This window comes from Macrotis lagotis, chromosome 5, assembly GCF_037893015.1.
Source record: "Macrotis lagotis isolate mMagLag1 chromosome 5, bilby.v1.9.chrom.fasta, whole genome shotgun sequence".
NCBI lineage: Eukaryota > Metazoa > Chordata > Mammalia > Peramelemorphia > Peramelidae > Macrotis > Macrotis lagotis.
In genome coordinates this window covers 105,359,382-105,378,888 of record NC_133662.1, presented here as the reverse complement: position 1 = coordinate 105,378,888, position 19,507 = coordinate 105,359,382, and the positions used below count along the sequence as shown (strand labels likewise).

Genomic DNA, 19,507 nt, shown 5'->3' with positions numbered 1-19,507 from the left:
GACTCCAGGGCCAGTGCTCTATCCACTGTACCACCTAGCTGCCCCTACTCTCTGAAAGTTTGAATGGTCATTGGTATTGTTTGAAATTTTTATAGGTTTCAAAGTTTGTTTTTTATGGTCCTGCTTTTGTATATATTGCTCTCCTAGTTCTACTTCTTTCTTTGTTCATCATCATCAGAATTCTCAAAATTATTTATTTTTATAATAATATAGGATAAAATGTTTTTCTTAATCTTCTTGCTTCATTCTTTATTAGTTTATGTAAGTAATCTATTTTTTTATTTTTTACAACACAATCATACTCTACTTAGACAAATTAAATGTCCAAGAGACATTGTTTCTGGGTAATTAAAAATCAGTGTTAATTAGGCTAGTAGACAATAATTTGAAGCCAGAGGTTCTCTCTTGAGAGACAGAAGACCCTGCGTGGAGGTCACTTGAATGTTTAAATACCTTTGAAAAACAGGCTATCCCTGATAGGTGAAAATAAATTCTGACTGATTAACAATTAATGATCTAATGACTATTATAATGAGAGGTGGGCTTATTCTAAGTTCAGCCTTTCACCTTCAGTAGTCTATTTAAAGGAATTCATTTCCACTTAGCCCTACCTGCGTTGGATAACCTATATAACATGGTCTGAATTCTTTGAGCAAGATCAGAAATTCCTTGAGAGAACAATTTTGAATATCCAAGTAAAAACTTTGCTTCCCATATAATAATATTGATTATTAATAAAAATGAATAAAGTTTCTCACTATCACTTGCATACTTATTCAACCATTTTTTAATTGTTGCATAATGGCCTTTTAGTTTCTAGGTTTTTATTACCTAGACAGAGCTGCTGTAACACTTTTGTATTAAAGGACCTTTTCCTGCCAGATCATGGTCAAAGAGAATGTACAGTTGAGTAAATGTCTGTACAGCAAGTCCTAATTTCTTTCCAGAATGATTTTATATAGTTAGAGTTCTATCATTGTGTTTGTTTTTTTCAGAGCTGCTCCAACTTTATTTCCCTTTTTTTTTTTTGGTCATCTGTACAATTCTGATATTTTTGAGATAGAAATTCAGAATTGTGTTAATTTGAATTTCTCTACTTAATGTTTAAATTTCTCCAATTAGTGGAACATAATTTTCATTTTGTTATAGATAACCTGAATATCTTCTCTTAAGAACTGCCCAATTCTTAGTTCATTTATTAATTGGAGAATTATTCTTTTTATTATAAATTTATATTGACTTTTTTTTTAAATTTATATTTTCAATTTTTAAGCTATAAATTTGGACAAATATTTGTTAATGCTTATTAAAATCCAGGTACTATGCTAAGTATTGGGAACACATAGTAAAACAACAAACAGTCCTTAATCTCAAGGAGTTTGCAATCTAATTGCAGGAAAACAACACAAAAAAGAGCTAAAAAACATATGGTTATGGGGCAGGAAAGGTACTCACTTGGGGAGTTGGTAATGAAGTACTATGTATGAGTCAGAAGAATAGATAGCCTGGACCCATCTCCAAAGTAGAGACACCCATATGGGCATGTCAAAGCTAACTTTCACTGGCTTGTGAGATGACTGTTAAATTTTCATTGTAAGGTTTATACCTTAAGAATTGGCAAATGCTCCAAATCAGAGTTTGATTTATTGTTTTGTTGGCTGTCCCCCCCCCTTTTTTTTTAGGTTTTTACAAGGCAATGGGGTTAAGTGACTTGCCCAAGGTCACGCAGCTAGGTAATTATTAAGTGTCTGAGTTTGGATTTGAACTCAGATCCTCCTGACTCCAGGACCGGTGCTCTATTCACTATGCCACCTAGCTTTTCCCTTGTTGGTTGTCTTGACTTAAAGTGATAAAGAAAATGTTAATAATGCAAATTTAACTCCTAGCTACATTTTCCTTTTTCTAGAAAGATGTTTGTTAAACTTTTGCCAGCACGCACCCAAACCTGAGTAAATCACTAGTGGAAGGTGGGAGAGGCATAAAATGTTCAAGTCTAAGAAAATTCCAAGTGCTAGAGGAATTACAAGGTTATAGGGCAATTAAGGCATGGTGACCAAGTCTTGAGAATCAGAATTAGCTGAGAGGGAAATCTTTTCTATTGTAAAATAATTATTGTTCTTATATACTTGTACCAGCTGTAGACCTTTATTAGAGAAAATTTAATGGCTCAGATATGCTCTTTTTAGAGATGTTTTAGAGTTAAACCTATAATTTCATTGGTAATCAGGAACTTCATAAAGAAACACCAACTATGGGGGGCAGCTAGGTGGTATAGTGGCTAGAGCACTAGCCCTGGAATCAGGAGGACCTGAGTTCAAATCCAGCCTCAGACAGTTAATAATAATTTACCTGGCTGTGTGACCTTGGGCAAGTCACTTAACCCCATTGCCTCGTAATAAAAAAACAAAGAAACAAAAAAAAGAAACACCAACTACTATTGAAACTCAAGGAAGGAGTGGCTAGGTAGCACAGTGGATAGAGCACCGGCCCTGGAGTCAGGAGTACCTGAGTTCAAATGCAGCCTCAGACACTTAATAATTACCTACCTTGGCCAAACCACTTAACCCCATTGCCTTGCAAAAAAAGTCAAGGATAGAAGAAACAGGATGAGAATTCAGCCATATCTTCCTGTCTCTGAGGCCTTAGAAGGATTATAAATGAATGTATTTTAAGTCTTCAGTGAAGGCTATATTTATAATGCTCTTGAGGTCAGTTACTGACATGCTGACATGCTATCCTTCTCCAATTTCTCTAAAGAACCTCTTGTACATTCTTTTTTTTTTTTTTTTTTTTTTTTTTTTTTTTTAGTTTTTTGAAGGCAGTGGGGTTAGGTGGCTTGCCCAAGGCCACATGGCTAGGTAATTATTAAGTGTCTGAGGACAGATTTGAACTCAGGTACTCCTGACTCCAGGGCCGGTGCTCTATCCACTGTGCCACCTAGCCGCCCCTCTTGTACATTCTAAATAATAATTCTCTAACTTTTCTTTCAACTTCCCTTAAAAAATTATTCTCATTGTATCCCTAGATTGCCTTATAACTCTTTCTATACAGTTCTTCCTAATGTTCACCTTGTGTTGAAGTTTATAACGTAATACTCCCTTGTTGTCCTCTGTGAAACATTGTCAGTGTTTCGGTACTGGATGATTGATAGGACTAATGTGTCTTTTCTTTTAGGGGGAAAAAGTTATCTTTTGTCTCTATCACCCTCATTTCCAAATATATTCTTCTTAGTAAACCATTCCTTTTAACAAAATATAAGGTTGGAATGATATAGAATGTGGGCATGTAGAGTACAGCACACTAACCTATTGATCTTTCTTTCTTACCAGGAATGTTGAATTGGGTGAAACTGATAGACAACTTTGATGGAGAATATGATTATGTGACAAATGAAGGGACAGTTTTCACCTTTAAGACAAATCTTCATTCTCCTAACTATCGGCTAATCAATATTGACTTCAAGGATCCAGATGAATCCAAGTGGAAAGTGCTTGTTCCTGAGCATGAAAAGGATGTTCTTGGTAAGAACACTCACTTCTCAAACAATATTGTTTATTTCTGCTGAAATCATAATAGCCTTTATTACCCCATCATTCATTGTCCTGTCTAAAATGTTACAAAGGAAAATTATTTTTTTTCAATTTCTAAATAGTGATTGGGAGAGAAGGGGAAAGATTTGGAGAAAGAAGCTGGGGAGATAGAAGAATAAATTGTAAAATTAACTGCATATGATTTTAGGCAGAGGAAAATGTGCCCAAACCCACTTTTATTTCTGAAGGTATAAATAAAAGATGAATAAATGAAAATAATGTTACTTGATAAAATTGATATCTTTTATTTATGAATTTTATCAAGAGGAGTCATTCTTTTTTTTCTTTTTTTTTAGGTTTTTGCTAGGCATTGGGGTTAAGTGGCTTGCCCAAGGCCACACAGCTAGGTAATTATTAAGTGTCTGAGAGTGGATTTGAACCCAGGTACTCCTGACTCCAGGGCCTGTGCTTTATCCACTACACCACCTAGCTGCCCCCAAGAGGAGTCATTCTTTGTCTGTTCCATACTGTTTTTGAAAACAAAATTAAAGTAAAAAGCAGTTTAATATGTTTTTAGAAAAGTAACACCAAATGAGTTTGATTTCAAGTGTTAAAAAGATGACAGGATAATATAACACTCCATAAAAGCTGAATATTTGAATTTTAAAAACTTTTTTATAATTACAATAATCTTGTTATGAAAGTAAACATAAATACCCCCCCAAAAAAGATAGAGGAAACCTCAAGAGAAATGAAATGCAGGGGAAAAAAAAGTAAACTTTAGTCTGTGTTCAGATTCTTTCAGCTGTGTCTCTGGGGTGAGTTGCCTTTTTTTCATAAGTCCATCAGAGAAGTTGCTTCAATCTCTTTTCCCATTGTTGCAATTACTAGCTGTATTTCCCTCCTTTCTATTCCTCTCCACTCTCATTTATTCTATTCTCTTTCTCCTTTCATCCATCCCTCTTCAGAGATGAATTGTATCTGACTACCCTCTCCCATGAGCTTTCCTCTCTTCTATCATCTATTTCTCCCGTCCCCCTTATCCCATTCCTTTCCTCTCATTTTTCTCTAGGGTAAGATAGATTTCTGTACCCTGTTAAATGTATATGTTATTTCTTCACTGAGGCATTTCTGATGAGAATGAAGGCTCACTCATTTCCCCCCCCCCCTCACCTTCACCCCCTTTGATTCCATTGCAAAAGTTTTTTTCTGGACTCTTTTATGTGAAATATCAGCCCATTCTACCTCTCCTTTCCCTTCCCCCCAGCACTTTCCTTTATCACCCACTGACTCTTAACTTTTTACTATATTATACCATTATATTCAGCTCCTTCCTGTGCCTTGTCCATAAGTGCTCCTTCTAACTGCTCTTATAAATGAGAAAGTTCATTTGAGTTATCAGTATCTTCTTTCCATGCAGGAATATGTACAGTTTAAGTTCAGCATCATTAAATTCCTCATAATTGCCCTTCCCATTCTCCCTTTCTATGGTTCACTTGAGTCCTGTACTTGGAGATCAATCAGGTCTGGTTGTTTCAGCAGGAATGTTTGAAAGTCCCCTGTGTCATTGAATATTCATCTTTTCCCCTGAAAGAGGATGTTCGGTTTTTCTAGGTAGTAGATTCTCGATTGTAGCTCAAGCTCTTTTGCCTGTTTTGTCATTTGGCTATAATATTCCTGAGAGGTTTTTTTTGGGGGGGGAATCTCTTTCAGGAGGTAATTGGTGGGTTCTCTCAATTTCTATTTTATCTTCTGCTTCTAGGATCACAATTTTGCTGTATTATTTCTTGAAACTTAAGCCTAGGCTCTTCTACTGGTCATAGCTTTCAGGTAGCCCAATAATTTTTAAATTATCTCTTCTGGATCTATTTTCCAGGTCAGCTGTTTTTTTCAATGAGATATTTCACCTTTTTTCTAATTTTTCATTCTTTTAATATTGTTTTATTATTTCTTGATTTCTCACAAAGTCATCAGCCTCTTTTAGCTCCATTCTTCATTTGAAGTAGTTATTTTCTTCAGAGAGCTTACTTATCTCCTTTTCCATGTGGCCAATTTTGCTTTTCTCATTTGCCATTTGGTTTACTTTCTCAATTTTGCCTAAATTGGTTTTGTTTTGTTTATGTTTGGTTGTTTTTAGGTTTTTGCAAGGCAAATGGGGTAAGTGGCTTGCCAAAGGCCACACAGCTAGGTAATTATTAAGTGTCTGAGGCTGGATTTGAACTCAGGTACTCCTGACTTCAGGGCTGATGCTCTATCCACTGTACCACCTAGCCATCTCTAAACTGGTTTTCAACATTTAACTTTCTTCAGTATTTTTTTAATTTACTTCACCAAGCTTCTGGCTTGGTTTTCATGATTTACTTGCATTGCTCTCATTTCTCTTCCCAAATTTTCCCCTTCCTCCTTTACTTGCTTTTTAAAGTCTTTTCTGAGCTCAACCATAGCCTGAACCCATTTCCTATATCTCTTGGATGCTTTGACTTTGTCATCTTCTGAGTGTGTGTATTGATCCTCCATGGGATCAAAGTAATTTTCCATGATCAGTTTTTTTCTTTTTTCTGTTGTTTGCTCATTTCATCAGCTTATGACTGATTTCCCACACTTCCAAAGTTCCTCCAAGGTCTCATGAGAGTCTGGCCTGCACTCTGGTCTGTGGATGACCACAAGCCCTCCCCTCTGCCCTGGAGCCCTAAGGAGGGTCCCTGCTTCTCTATGGTAATATGGGGGCCCAGACTGTGACCTGGATCTGAATATGGGTTAAGCAGCAGTGTCCTGTTGGGATATCAGAGAAACCTCTGCAGTCTCCCCCAACCCCCTTACCATCTGTAGGTTGAGCGCTTTTGAAGTGCTGGTGTTTCTGCAGGTTCCTGCTGCAAGGCTGCTCTGAGGCTGACTCTGGTCTGGGTTCCACTCTCCATGCTCACTCTGGTGTGCCAGAGTTCTCTCACTGCCCCTTCAAGCTGTCCCTGGCAATCCCTTGGCTAAGAGGTCTGGGAACTGCCCCTGTTGTCAGGGATGTAGGCACCTGGCAGACACTTCCTGGAAGGCTGGAGCTGGTATGCTCCAGTTTGGCTGTGGTCTTTCCAACCCTGGTCCCAGTGGAACAGACCTTTCACATGGATCTTCTAAGTTGATTTAGACTGGGAGATTGTATCACTCAGTATTTCTGTGGGTTCTGCCCCTCTAAGTTTTGGGTAGAGTCATAATTTGATGGCCTTCGGAATTTTGGGGGGGGATGAGTTTCTGGGAATTTCTGCCTTCATGCTGCCATCTTGGCTCTGCCCTCCCAAATATTTGAATATTTAATATTTTAAAATACTATTAAAATATTCTTTAATTGGCTAGGTATATTTACTAGCTAATTATAATCACTAACATTTTTAAAAAGCATTTAAGGTTCAGGGAATTTAAACTTTAAACAATTGGAAATCTTAGATTAAACTTCAAGCAATTTTTTTACTTTTTTATTGTTAAAAAACTTGAGGATAGATGAGAAAGCAATAAGAGATTGTTGTCCTTAATTTTAGATGAGATGATTGAAAATATCATTTTCTATTTCTTCAATATTGTTCTGAAATTTCTGAAGTTCTTTAAAAAAAATTCAAAATGTAGAAGTCACTAATTTTGTTTCATTTGTAACATAAAAAATTTAGCTTGTCAGACCATTAAACTAAAAATATAATAAATGCCTTTTTTTCTGCACAACCTCACATTGTCACTTTTTGCCTCTTTAAACAGATAACATACTTTTACTTTAGCTAATATTTACATGAATAGACTTACAAGTAATTTTGCTCACATTATATTTTACAGGCATTAATTTTTTTCATATTTAATTAATATTTATTTCAGGACATGCCATGTCAAAAAAAACTTGCCTTTAACAACAATATTGCATTATAAAAGCACTTTCCATCCCCATTTGCCTTTTTTTTTTAATGTAAGCTATTGGTATGAAGATTACAGGCATTAATAATTAAAGATAGATACCTATACTTTAGCCTTTATTGGACCAAGAAGCTATTTCCTTTTTATTATATCCAAGATCTTTCCTTGCAAATTGCTAAGATTTTATTTGATTAAGTGTTAAAATTATAGCTTTTGTAGGGAAGAGAGATTTATTTTATGCACGTATGTAAGGTTATAAATACTTATCTTGTGTTTTCCCTTAATTTCTCTTTTAACATATGATGTGTTTTGGCAGAAGCCCTACTTGAGTGCATAAAGGAAAATTGGTATTTTAATTAGAGGACCAGTAAGGAGCATTGTGCTGGATTAAGATAATTACCTTAATTTTTTTCTGATGCAAGCATTTAAAAATGTATATGCCCAAATTCTAAGCACTATTTTCATTTATAATTCTTTATCATTAAACCTATAATGAATTCACATCTGGAATCCTGAAGATACTTTTGATCATCTTAAGAGAAGAAAGGTAGGAGTAGGAAAATTTAATTTCTTATAGGAATCAGGTGATATTTTTTGAATAATTTCTGAAAAGATTAAAGTTTTTCAGTTTAAAAAAATGAAAACTGAAAGATTTCCTAACTAAATTAATGAATATAAGAACTCAGGAGAAAAAATAAATGTTAGACAGTTATAGTAAGTTACAAAGTTATTGAGCCCCTCTTACACATATTCATAAAAATATAAATGAATACAATGAATACAAAATCAATGTATTTTTCTTCCATAATTAATCATTCAGGCCAAATAGGCTAAGAATCTATCTCCATTCTTTCAAATTTTTCAGTTAAGATAACCTTGCCTTTCTATAAAAGGGAATATATGATCATTTCTTTTTTCTTATCCTCTATAATATTCAGAAATATTATTTTGGTAAAGATTGGTACTTTCTCCTGGTTTTCTGTAAAACTGATAGTGGCTGCCAAACAGCTTAAATTAAATTGATTTAAGAATGCTGTTAATCATGACTAGGGTAAATTCTAAAACTATGGAGCTCTCTTTGACTCCAAAACTGTTCTGTCCTCGATAGCTGCATGCTAGATCATTGATAATAAGAACAAAAAAATGTATATAGCACTTGAATGTTTAAAGAGAACTTGAGTATATTTTCTCATTTGACTATCACAACAACCATCTGAAGGAGCTGCTATTATTTTCCCCATTTTACTGATGAGGAAGTTGAGGCAGACAGGTTAAATGGTTTATGGAGGGTCACACAGCTGATACATGTCTGAGGCTGAGTCTGAACTTAGCCACAGAGTTGAGCTCCAAGTTCACAAATGAGACTAGTTCAAAGTATGAGAACTGATATCATCAAAGCAACTCAAAAAATCAAGAGTATCAGTAGAGGGTCAGAATGGGCTAAAAATGGAAAATAGTTTTAAAATGGTGTGGAATTTTTTAGCCATTTCAGTTCTTAGATGTATATCTGTTACAGAAATGAAATTAATTTCTCTTGAGTAGATGGGAACTCTTTAGTGTTACCAGCTATTCTCAAGACTGCTTCTCATATAATCTAATTGTATTCCTGCACAATTTCACTTCTGATCGTTGTAAGACTGTAATACATGCTTATTTGAATTATGTGACCTTTTAAAAACGTAGAGAACTGACTTTAAAAAATCATTATTCAGACCCACACATACAACCTTTTCTCAGTTCTTTAATCTATTCATACCATTTTTACCCCTGAATAAACAATCATTGCTTCATGAAATTATGAGGAAAGGATACTATTTTTAAAATATTACATTTTGTACATTGTTCATTGGACTGAATGACATTCATAGTCATTCAAATTTTTATCATTAATGATAAATTTGTTTGATATTCTTAAATTTTTTGGTCATCTAATGGTACTCTATGGAGGTTGTTGATATGCAACAGGGGATTTAAGAAATATCAGAGTTGATATCACGTAATATGGTCTATGGACTATCATTGAATTAAGTATGTAGAATGGGTTACCAAAGGTGAAAAACGAGCTTATGGAAGAAAATTTGATTCAAAAGTTAAGAAACGCTTAATAATTACCTAGCTGTGTGGCCTTGGGCAAGCCACTTAACCCCATTTGCCTTGCAAAAACCTAAAAAAACCCCAAAACAACAAGAGTTAAGAAACAAACTACAGGAGCTAATAGTCTAATTTAAAATCTTTATATCTCTATATCATAAGTAGTATCTTTTAGAAAAAGGAAGTTGGAAAGGCTGCTACACAACAAAAATTGAAAAAGTTATTAAAAAATGAAATTGACAGTGTCTTTTTTTTTTTTGCAAGGCAAATGGGGTTAAGTGGCTTGTCCAAGGACACACAGCTAGGTAATTATTAAGTGTCTAAGGTCAGATTTGAACTCAGGTACTCCTAACTCCAGGGCTGGTGCTCTATCCACTGCGCTACCTAGCCGCCCTAAATTGACAGTGTCTTAACTGAGGAAACAACAGGTTAGCTATGTAGGACAGATTACCTGTCTCAATTCATTGTCTTTTTAGTCAAGCCATAGATAACCATTGTAAAGATCAAAGTAAATAACAAATTGAAAGACAAGATAAAGATGAGGACGATATAGCAAGAAATCGTGGCAGCATTATACTGATCTTTTAAAATAATTTCTTGATGCTGAAAAATGAAAGGCAGTAAAAAATAACATATCACATTTCTAAAGTAAATTAAGTTGCCCTAATATGTGGATCAAAATAATTTAGAAACTGCCTTAGCCAGATCTCCTTGCCAAAGAGAAAGATAGTAACTCAAGGCAGTGCTAGTGTAGATTATTGTAGATTTAGAATATTGTAAAGTTTTCTGGGGGAAGATGATGTGAAATTTTGAGGATCACCTTGTAATAGTGGTGAAATACAAGTTTGCTAAAAACTAGATTCCTCCTAAGCGTTTAAGAATAAATTTGACTTCTATAGCAGGTAACATCTGTAGGTAACATCTGAACTCCATCAACATAGTCTTGGATGCATTTAAATGACAATAAAGAAATCGAAGTTGGAAATACACAAATCAAATACATACTAAGGAATCCTAGGTATTTTTGATAGTTTTGAGACCATTGAGAGATGACATCTGTATTTGTAGATTGAGTTTTGCTTTCAACTTTGGTCTTTTTTATCAGAAAATTTGGAAAGTCCTCTATTTCATTGAAATTTCATCTTTTCCCCCTGAAAGAATATCCTGAATTTTACAGGGTAGTTAATTCTTGGTTATAATCCAAGATCATTTGCCCTCTGGAATATCATATTCCAGGCTTACTGATCCTTTAATGTTGAAGTTGGTAATTCTTATGTAATTGTGATTGTGCTTCCTTGGTTTTTAAATTGCTTCTTTTTTGGCTGCTTGCAGTATTTTCTCCTTTAGTTAAAAATTCTGGTATTTGGCTACAATATTCCTTGGAGTATTTCTTCTGGGCTCTCTTTCTGGAGATGTTCTGTGAATTATTTTTGTCTTCTTGTTCTTAGGATATTAGGGCAGTTTTCCATGATAATTCCTCAAAGATATTTTCCAGGCTTTTATTTTTTTTTAATTGAGGCATTTGGATGGACCAATAATTTGTAAATTTTCTCTCCTGCATCTATTTTCCAGGTCGTTTATTTTTCCTAAAATGTACTTTATACCTATTTTTTTCAGAGTTTTGTTTTTTGTTTGATGGAACCATGGTGTCTCATTGAGTCATTAGTTTCCATTTGTTCAACTCTAATTTTTAGGACTTTAATTTATTCAGATAGCATTTGTGTTTCCTTTTCCCGCTGGTTAATTTTACTTTTTGATGAGTTGTATTCCATTTTCAATTGGTAAGTTTTATTTTTTGATGTTACATTCTTTTTCCAGTTGGTCATTTTTTACCTTTAAAGAAGTTAATTTCTTCAGTCAGTTTTTCCTATTTCTCCTGCATGGCTTTAATTCCTCCCCCCTCCTTTTTTTCCTTCCTCTCTTCTCATTTGAGTCCAATTCATAAACTTCTTTGAGACTTCACATGTAAGCATTTTGTCACTGCTTTCTTCTGAGAAGGCATTTTTATAATCCCTACCTGAATAGTAGCTTTTCATGAAGGAAGATAAAAAATGCAAAATCCTACTATGCTTACTGTCTTTTTTTAAAACCATAAAACAATTTTGATTTGGTAGAGCAAAATTCCACATTAAAGGCTTTCCTTCCTCTAGTTATCTTCTTGAATTTGTCAAAATCATGCAAGATTCCTTAGAAAAAGTGATAAAATAACTTCATTCAGTCACCTTCTCATTATTATTAATGTGAAGTGAGGCATAAAACAATTATAAGTATTAGAAGAATCATAATGTCAAATGAAGAAGGGAATCCCTAAATATGATAAGGTCTTCCAAATGATCCTGTAGGCAGATGACATGATTACATCAAACCTGGATCATTGTGAAGCTTCCTAAATGACATCTATAATCACTCAAAATAGTCTGACCCACACATGAGAAAACAAGCTAATGAAAGGAGCTCATCATCCAGATTTTTATATGTAGTTGTAGAGACTATTGAATCAATCTATCAATTCATATATTTTTGATGAACACTAGAAAGGAGTGAATTGGCTCCATCATTGAATTAGAATATGGTGGGCTGGATTGTGTTGGGTGGATGACCCCCAAGTTTCTTCTTGAAACAAATACATTTTTTTCTTTAACATTAGCTTTCTTAATAGGATTTGAATCAGAGAGATGGTTAGCTTGTAAAAAATATGGGTTGATCATGTAACGACAGAGAGCTTGTAGACAATCTGTGTTTTGAAATCTAGATGAAGGCCTGGAAAATGCTGACAGGACCCTCTGTGGGGTATTTGTGGGAAGATAGATGCAGGCTTTTTACAGGTTAAGAAATCATGGTTTGCAACTTGCACTGTTGAAAAGAGAACCTAAATTAGCAAGATCAAAGGCATAAGTAATTTAATTATAACAAAATGTCTAGTATTAATATAGTGCTTTATCACATTTTATCTTGACAAAAAGATAGGTAATTTTTAAATGAGAAAAATTAGGCAAAGAGAGATCAAGTAAATTGCTCCAGAATCACACAAGTGTTAAGTGTTTGAGTCTGAATTTTAAATCAGCTCTTTCTGACTCCAAGTCCAGTGCTCTTTAATCTGTGCCCCTGAGGTAAGTGTAAACATAGAGTCCCTCATTTTTGCTGTAAGGTGTGTGCAACACTTCTCAGAGTGTGGTCTGTGTATCCCTGGTAGTACTTGAGGCCATCACATCAATACTGTTTCTATACAGGTACCTATTCTTTTTTCTAATTACATATTTGTATAAGGTGAGGTTTCTTTTATATAATCAACTAAATTAACATCCCAACTAAAATTGCAATTTAAAAGCAGATATGTAAACCTAGCCCTTATCTATTAATATTAATACTTTAAAGAGTTTTGCAGAAATGTATAAAAAATGCCACTCTCCTCACTAAATTTTTGTACTTTGGAAAATAAAATTCTTTTTGTTAAAATTAAAGTATTTTGTTTTTATGAATTAATATTTTAAAATTTATGGCCTAATTTCTCATATAATAAATATCAATAGATATAAATCAACTTTGGAGTCATAAATGTAAAAGGTTCTGAGACCAAAAATTTTCAGAACCACTGGTGTCCTGGGCATAAGGACTGCCTTTGGAGCCAGAAGACCTGAGTTTAAGTGTCCCATTCCCCTTTCTCCCCACATATTGCCTATGATTCATGGACTTGCCACTCGGTGCCCTAGTGCCAACCTTCATGCACACTTATCTGACTTCCCCACATAATGAAATCATGAATATAGTCCCCATCCCCTCCCCAGTATTAACAGACTCCTTATTGTGTATACCAATCCCTGCTTGTTCCCTATATAAGACAATTCTGTGAAATAGATGCTAAACAGAAACAATTCAAACATTAACCCAATGTAAATAACAGTTATCACAGATGGGATTGTCAGTCCCTACTAAAACTTTTTCCTTTTCTCCAAGTATGGATCCCAGAGAATTTCCTCAGCAGCTCATATCTTTGACTGAAGAAAGTTCTTTCACATTTGACCCTAGATAATCCTTCCTCATCCTTAAAATAATGGCATTTTTTTTTCTCATACTTCTCTTAGGCTACAGCCTTCTAGTTCTTCATCCATGGACTTTTTCATTGACTTGTTATATTATTTCTTGTTTGCTTGGAATTTGTTTCCTAGATAGTTGAGGCTATTCTTAATCTTTCATAAAATCATGTCTTTATATTGTAAATGAGAAACTGAGACTGGGAAGTTGAATGATTTTACTCAAGGTCAGAGTGTTAAGAGAAGCAGAATTTGAAACTAAGTTCTCTGACTTGAAATCTAGGGCTATTTCCTGGTACCCATCCATCATTGAATTCTTACTTCTTAACCAAAGATTGAGTTTTGGATCTCATCTTGCTATCAGCTTTGTGACATTAGTATTGATTGCCATCTTTTGGCGAAATATCGAATTCCATTTTAGAAGGGAATTGTATCTGCCTATTTCTCTAGATCCTCTCTTATAATTCATCATTCAGAGAATCACAAAATTTCAGAGGAAGAAAGTTTTCTCCTTGCAACAAGCTTAAACTTTTCTCTTTACCTTTGACCCTAGTTTTGTTCTGTGGGCCATGTAGAACAGGTTAAAGTACTTGAAGACAGCTATTACATCCCCCATAAGTCTTTTAGTTGTTTCCCATATGTCATGACACTATCTTAGATAATCTTCCTTCAGATGCTCTCCTGTTAATAATGCCCATCTTGAACTATGACTTCCAGAACTGAACTTAGTACCCCAAGATGTAGTTTGACCACAGCAGAATATGAAAGGACTATCACCTTATTCTGGGAATCCATGCCTCCTTTCATATATCTCAGGAGTTCATAGAAGTTTTGAATGTCATACCTAGTAGTTAACTCATGTTGAAATTGGTGTCTGGGATTTTTCCAGACAAACTGCTGCTAACCATGCTTGCCCTAACTTTTACTTGTAAAGTAGATTTCTTTAATTCAAGTTTAAGATATTAGATTTATCTTTATTCAATTCAGTCTTAGTAGATTCAGCTCTATTTTTTTGGCCTGCTTTTGGGGTAAACTGTTGATACATTGTGTGATTGACTTGCCATAGATTAATATAAATTAATGTAATTTATAGTATAATAATAACACATTATATTATATAATATTAAATTAATATAAATTAAAATAAAAATATTTTATGCAAGTTGACTTAGGAACAAGGATGTCAAAAAGTTAAAAATTATGAATATTAATCTAAAATTATGACCTAAGAGGTAAATAGAACCTGATTGTCAGTAATTAATGAAATCATTATAGCATTCAGTCATTTCTATAATTAAACTATTCCATAGCTGCTGATTGCAATAATTATGGATAACATTCAGATCTGTTTTTTAGCTTAGAGATCATGTTTTAAACAGTGTATATAGAATCCTTTTTTTATATGCCTGTGGTAGAGTTGGAGTTGTTAATTTTTTTTATATTGCATATTTGTTTTTATAGTGGATATTAGGAACTTTTTGTTTGTTTTCTTCTTAGTCATACATTCCTATAAAATATCAGTTCTTCAACATGAAGAAGCCATGATATCTGGGGATGTTAAAAATAAGAGGTGCTTTGAATTTCCCCAAGCATGCAAGAATGGCATTGACTTCTATGTGATAAAGTGACATTGTCTAACTGTAGTTGTGGAAAAGGGGCAAGTCTCTTAACTTTTCTGACTTCATTTATAAGATGAAGATAAGCATTATTGCACTCATGAGAATTTAATGAGAATAAACTGTAAATTGCTTTGTAAGTTGTGATGCATAAATGTGAAATTTATGAAATGCGACTAAAAAAATCCCAGTCTCTTTTAGTAATTTAGAGATGTTAATAAGAGTTAACTGAGCTAGTAATGCTGAGTTTTACTGGCCTATTCCTTTTACCTCATGCATGAGAGGACCTGGGGCTAGGAGTCCAGAAAAAGTCAAGGATGCAACCAGAGCTATCTTCCAGTTACAGCAAGATAAGGAAGTGAATGATGAGCTTTTGGAAAGACGGTTTCTCAATTTTCATTGGGGCTGAGAGCTAACACTGAGATGTTATATCCACAAACCAATCTCTAATGTTCTGGCCACCCCATACACTACTATAACCTATCACATCCTCTGAAACAACCACAAAACATTAGGATTAGGGATTTTTATAAAGGATTAATGTCCTCATTATATGAATCTTGATTGACTTTCCTCTCTCTAATTTCACAGATGGAGATGTTCTGATTTTGGAGATTGCAAGGGATTATGCGAGTTTTTTGCATGGTAGTTTCTAGATATAGACTATTTTAGAAAGTGAAGGGACTCTCTTGGAGTAGAAGGCAGGCATAGAACAGTTAGCTGAACCTTTTCTAGCCTATCAAGGTAGTAATGAATTTTTCAGAAGTGGTGGATTTTTGGTATACCTATTTGAAAAAATAGTCATAGTATTATGGAACTGGTAGTAACCTCATGGGCCAGCTACTTCCAACTCCCTCATTTTATAGATTGGTAAAACTCAGATCCATTAAGGTTAAGTGACTTGCCAAAGGTCACTAAAGTAGTGAGTATCAAAGAGGAGATTTGAAACCTTGTCCTCTGACTAGATGTTCTTTCATTATAAAGTCCTGTCCCTGTCTTCAGTTTTAAAGGAGTGAGATTTTCAGTACTCATGTTTAGTTGCAAAGTAGATTTAAATGTTTTTTTTTTAAAGATTGAAAGGAAACCACAAAGGCTAGTTATAAAAAGAATTCTTATTGATAATAGTTTCCAAAATAGTTTATTTTCTTGTCCTTATGACCTGGACCAAAATCTTACTATCTGCCTTTAATTTCATTGAGCTTTTATAATCTTTCAGGTTCTGATGAAATAGCACTGATGATGATTCTTTAACAGAAATGTTTTATCTGAAGTAGTATTCATATTTATTGAATATTGTAAAAATTTCTTTTATTTCTGCTCATATTCAGAGGCCAAATTGAAGTAATCATGAGGAAAGAATTACTTATAATTTTTATCAAAGTTTACTTAACTTTCACTCCTTTGGGGAAAAAATTAAAATTAAAGCAGTTGAAAAAGTACCTTTGGATAAGATTCAAGTTTTAACCATGTTTAGATAATAAGAACATACTACCCAGCTGAAAATTATTTATAAATCCTCAAAGTTCATACCTGGTAAAAATAGACTATAAATCACTCAATGGAAATTAATTTTGGATATGTTATGACGTTGTGTTCATCAAAAGGCTTTCCAGGAAATCCCCATGTTGGTCTGATATTCATGTTAATTATGATGAAATGATATTTTTGCTAACATGAATATGTTTCCAAAATAAAAATAAAGGACTATGTTGCCAATTTAGAATTGTTTTTTTGCAGGTAATCCCATCAAATCTGGTACTTTTTTTCCTCCTTCGTACATGATTGCAATATTTCCTTCTAAGATTTCTTCAAATGGATGTCTTTTATTGTATAATGTTAAATTTAAATTCTTTATCTTTTTTCCCTATCCCCAAACCAGCTTCTCAACTTCTTTGGCTTTTTCAGCAACACCATCATTAGTTAGATTAGAAAATTTGGTCTCATCTTGGACTCAGTTTGTCCTTAGCAGTCTCTTCCCTTCCCCTCTCCCTATCCCCATTCCTCATCCTGCACATATCTGCCAGATTAAGTTCATTATTAAAATTTATCATTGAATCCCTAGAACCCAATATAGTGTACTTATTGTTATTTTTTCCCTTTTTTTTGAAGGCAATGAAGAGTTGGATTTGTTATTCAATTAGTATAGGGAATTAATTCCAGATGAAGAAAAAATTCCCTCTATGAATGCAAATCTGTACCTGCCCTCTAACTTACTGTCTTAGAGGGTTGGCCAGGACATTGAGAGGTTAAATAACTTACCCAGGGACAGCAGAGACTAGGTCTATCCATTCTGCCCATTTTGTACATGTATATTGAATTGAATATATTTTTTTTGTTCTGACCAGGAACCTCTAACGCTTTCCTTTTGCTGTCTACCAAATCCATTTAAAATTCCTTATCGTTGTGTTCAAAACCAGGATCCTAACTCTTTAAGAATGTTCACCAGACTTGGAGACCTTGGGGTCATGCCCTAGCTTTGTGTCTTACTCTGTGACACTGGGCAAATAACTTAATCTTTTTGAGCCTCAGTTTCCTCACCTGGAAATAGGAATAATTAATGATAATATCTATTCATCCTACTAAAGAGAGTGGCATTGAGCATCAAATGAGATAGGGTATAAAGGTATATATAGATATAACCATAAATCATTACTGAAATAGGAGATGATAGATTTTTATTATTTTCTTACCATACCCTGTTAATTCCTAATTTTTTAGTTCTTCCTACCCTCACACTATACAAATTTCTGTCTCTGGGACTTTGTGCTGTTCCACTCCCCAGCCACTGCTTGAGATGTCCTTTTCCATTCTTCCATGAACTTTATCACCTCTCAAGGCCCAAGAGCAAGTCATTCCCTTCATTGAAATTTTTCTCTACTACATCTCCCAGGGATTTCTATATTTACCACTCCTTTTGCCATGAACCTCTTTGCTTGGTTTTGTACTCTGTCTTCAAATTGTTATTGTGTACTCTATTCTTGTCTCTCCCATTAGAATTTGAATATCTGGAGGCCAGAGAATCCATCTTAGAATTTTAGTTTTTCCTCCAAGCATTCTGGTCCCTAGGATATTTTGCCATGCATAATTGGTCCATGAATCCAAAATATTTGAAAATCATTTTCCCTGAGTTTGAACACATTTTTCTTTCAATTTCCTTTTGGTTTTTTTAGCCTAACATTGATTTCTAAAGAATAAGCTAAGAACTAGTGAACAGTATAAAATTCAGGCTATGTAATTATTGCTTTTTTTTTTTTAGTCCTTTCTAAATGATTTGGAATTTTTTTTCTACCTTTCATCTTCTCAGAATGGGTAGCTTGTGTCAGGTCCAACTTTTTGGTGTTATCCTACCTTCATGATGTCAAAAACATCCTACAGCTGCATGATCTTGCCACTGGTTCACTCCTGAAGACATTTCCATTAGAGGTCGGCAGCATCGTGGGATACAGTGGCCAAAAGAAAGACACTGAAATCTTCTATCAGTTTACTTCCTTCTTATCTCCAGGTGAGTTTTATTCTCACCCCTCCTCCCACCCCCCTCACATTTGCTGAGGAATTGTTTGAGTCTTCTTAAGAGAGAAAATTGGAATTCAATGAATATTTTTAGTTATATCTATATATGTAATACATGAAATATGAATATCATTTTTAAAATGATGGGATCTAGATAAAAATAAATTTTGGTAATAGAATTAGAAACTTAGAATGAAGGAAAATGTAAAATGATTGTAAGTTCCAGTTTCTTTGGAGATAGAATTGCTTTCCTAGGTATACCATGGCATAGGCATACTATGAGATGATAATAGTAATAATAGTTGTTTGTGTATGTGTGTCTGTGTTTGTGCACAAGGGCACTACATATAGAGTCAAAAGGCCTGAGTTCAAAGACTAGCTCTGCTACTTTGGTCTCAGCCAGTTCCGTATGATGATTTGATGAGCCTGGTGTGTATATGTGCCTTGGTCTGGGATTTCATCAATAGCAGGACCTCCCAGTGCAGAAATTATTTCCATTGATGAACAGTAATTCAGTCTTATCTGGAGCAAATTTATCTGCTCTGTTTTTCCTTGAAGATCTTTGAAAGATTACTAGAGGAAAACTGGCTTGTGATGAAGGATATATGTATGGGGGCAAGGTAAGTGTCCTTCCTGAGAGCCACCAAACACATTGGAACAGTAGGAAAACAACTGACATGTCATGAGTTCAGAAGACTTGGGTTCAAATTGCACTTCTGATATTGATTGCTCTGCAACTTTAAGCAAGTAAGCCCTTACTTTCTATATCAGTAAAATGGACTTCAGAGTCACTTTCAGTTGTTAGGTTGATGAAACCAAGATTCTTGTTATAATTTAGTCT

At 34.3% G+C, this 19,507-nt stretch overlaps 1 protein-coding gene across 1 annotated transcript in view; it reads left to right on the top strand.

Annotated features, from left to right (window-relative positions):
* PREP (prolyl endopeptidase) overlaps positions 1-19,507 on the top strand; it is a 164,695-nt gene that overhangs the window by 81,092 nt on the left and 64,096 nt on the right. Inside the window, exons 8-9 of the mRNA XM_074187256.1 lie at positions 3,330-3,521; positions 18,461-18,658. Coding sequence (XP_074043357.1) covers positions 3,330-3,521; positions 18,461-18,658 — 390 coding nt within the window. The remainder of the gene's footprint in view (positions 1-3,329; positions 3,522-18,460; positions 18,659-19,507) is intronic.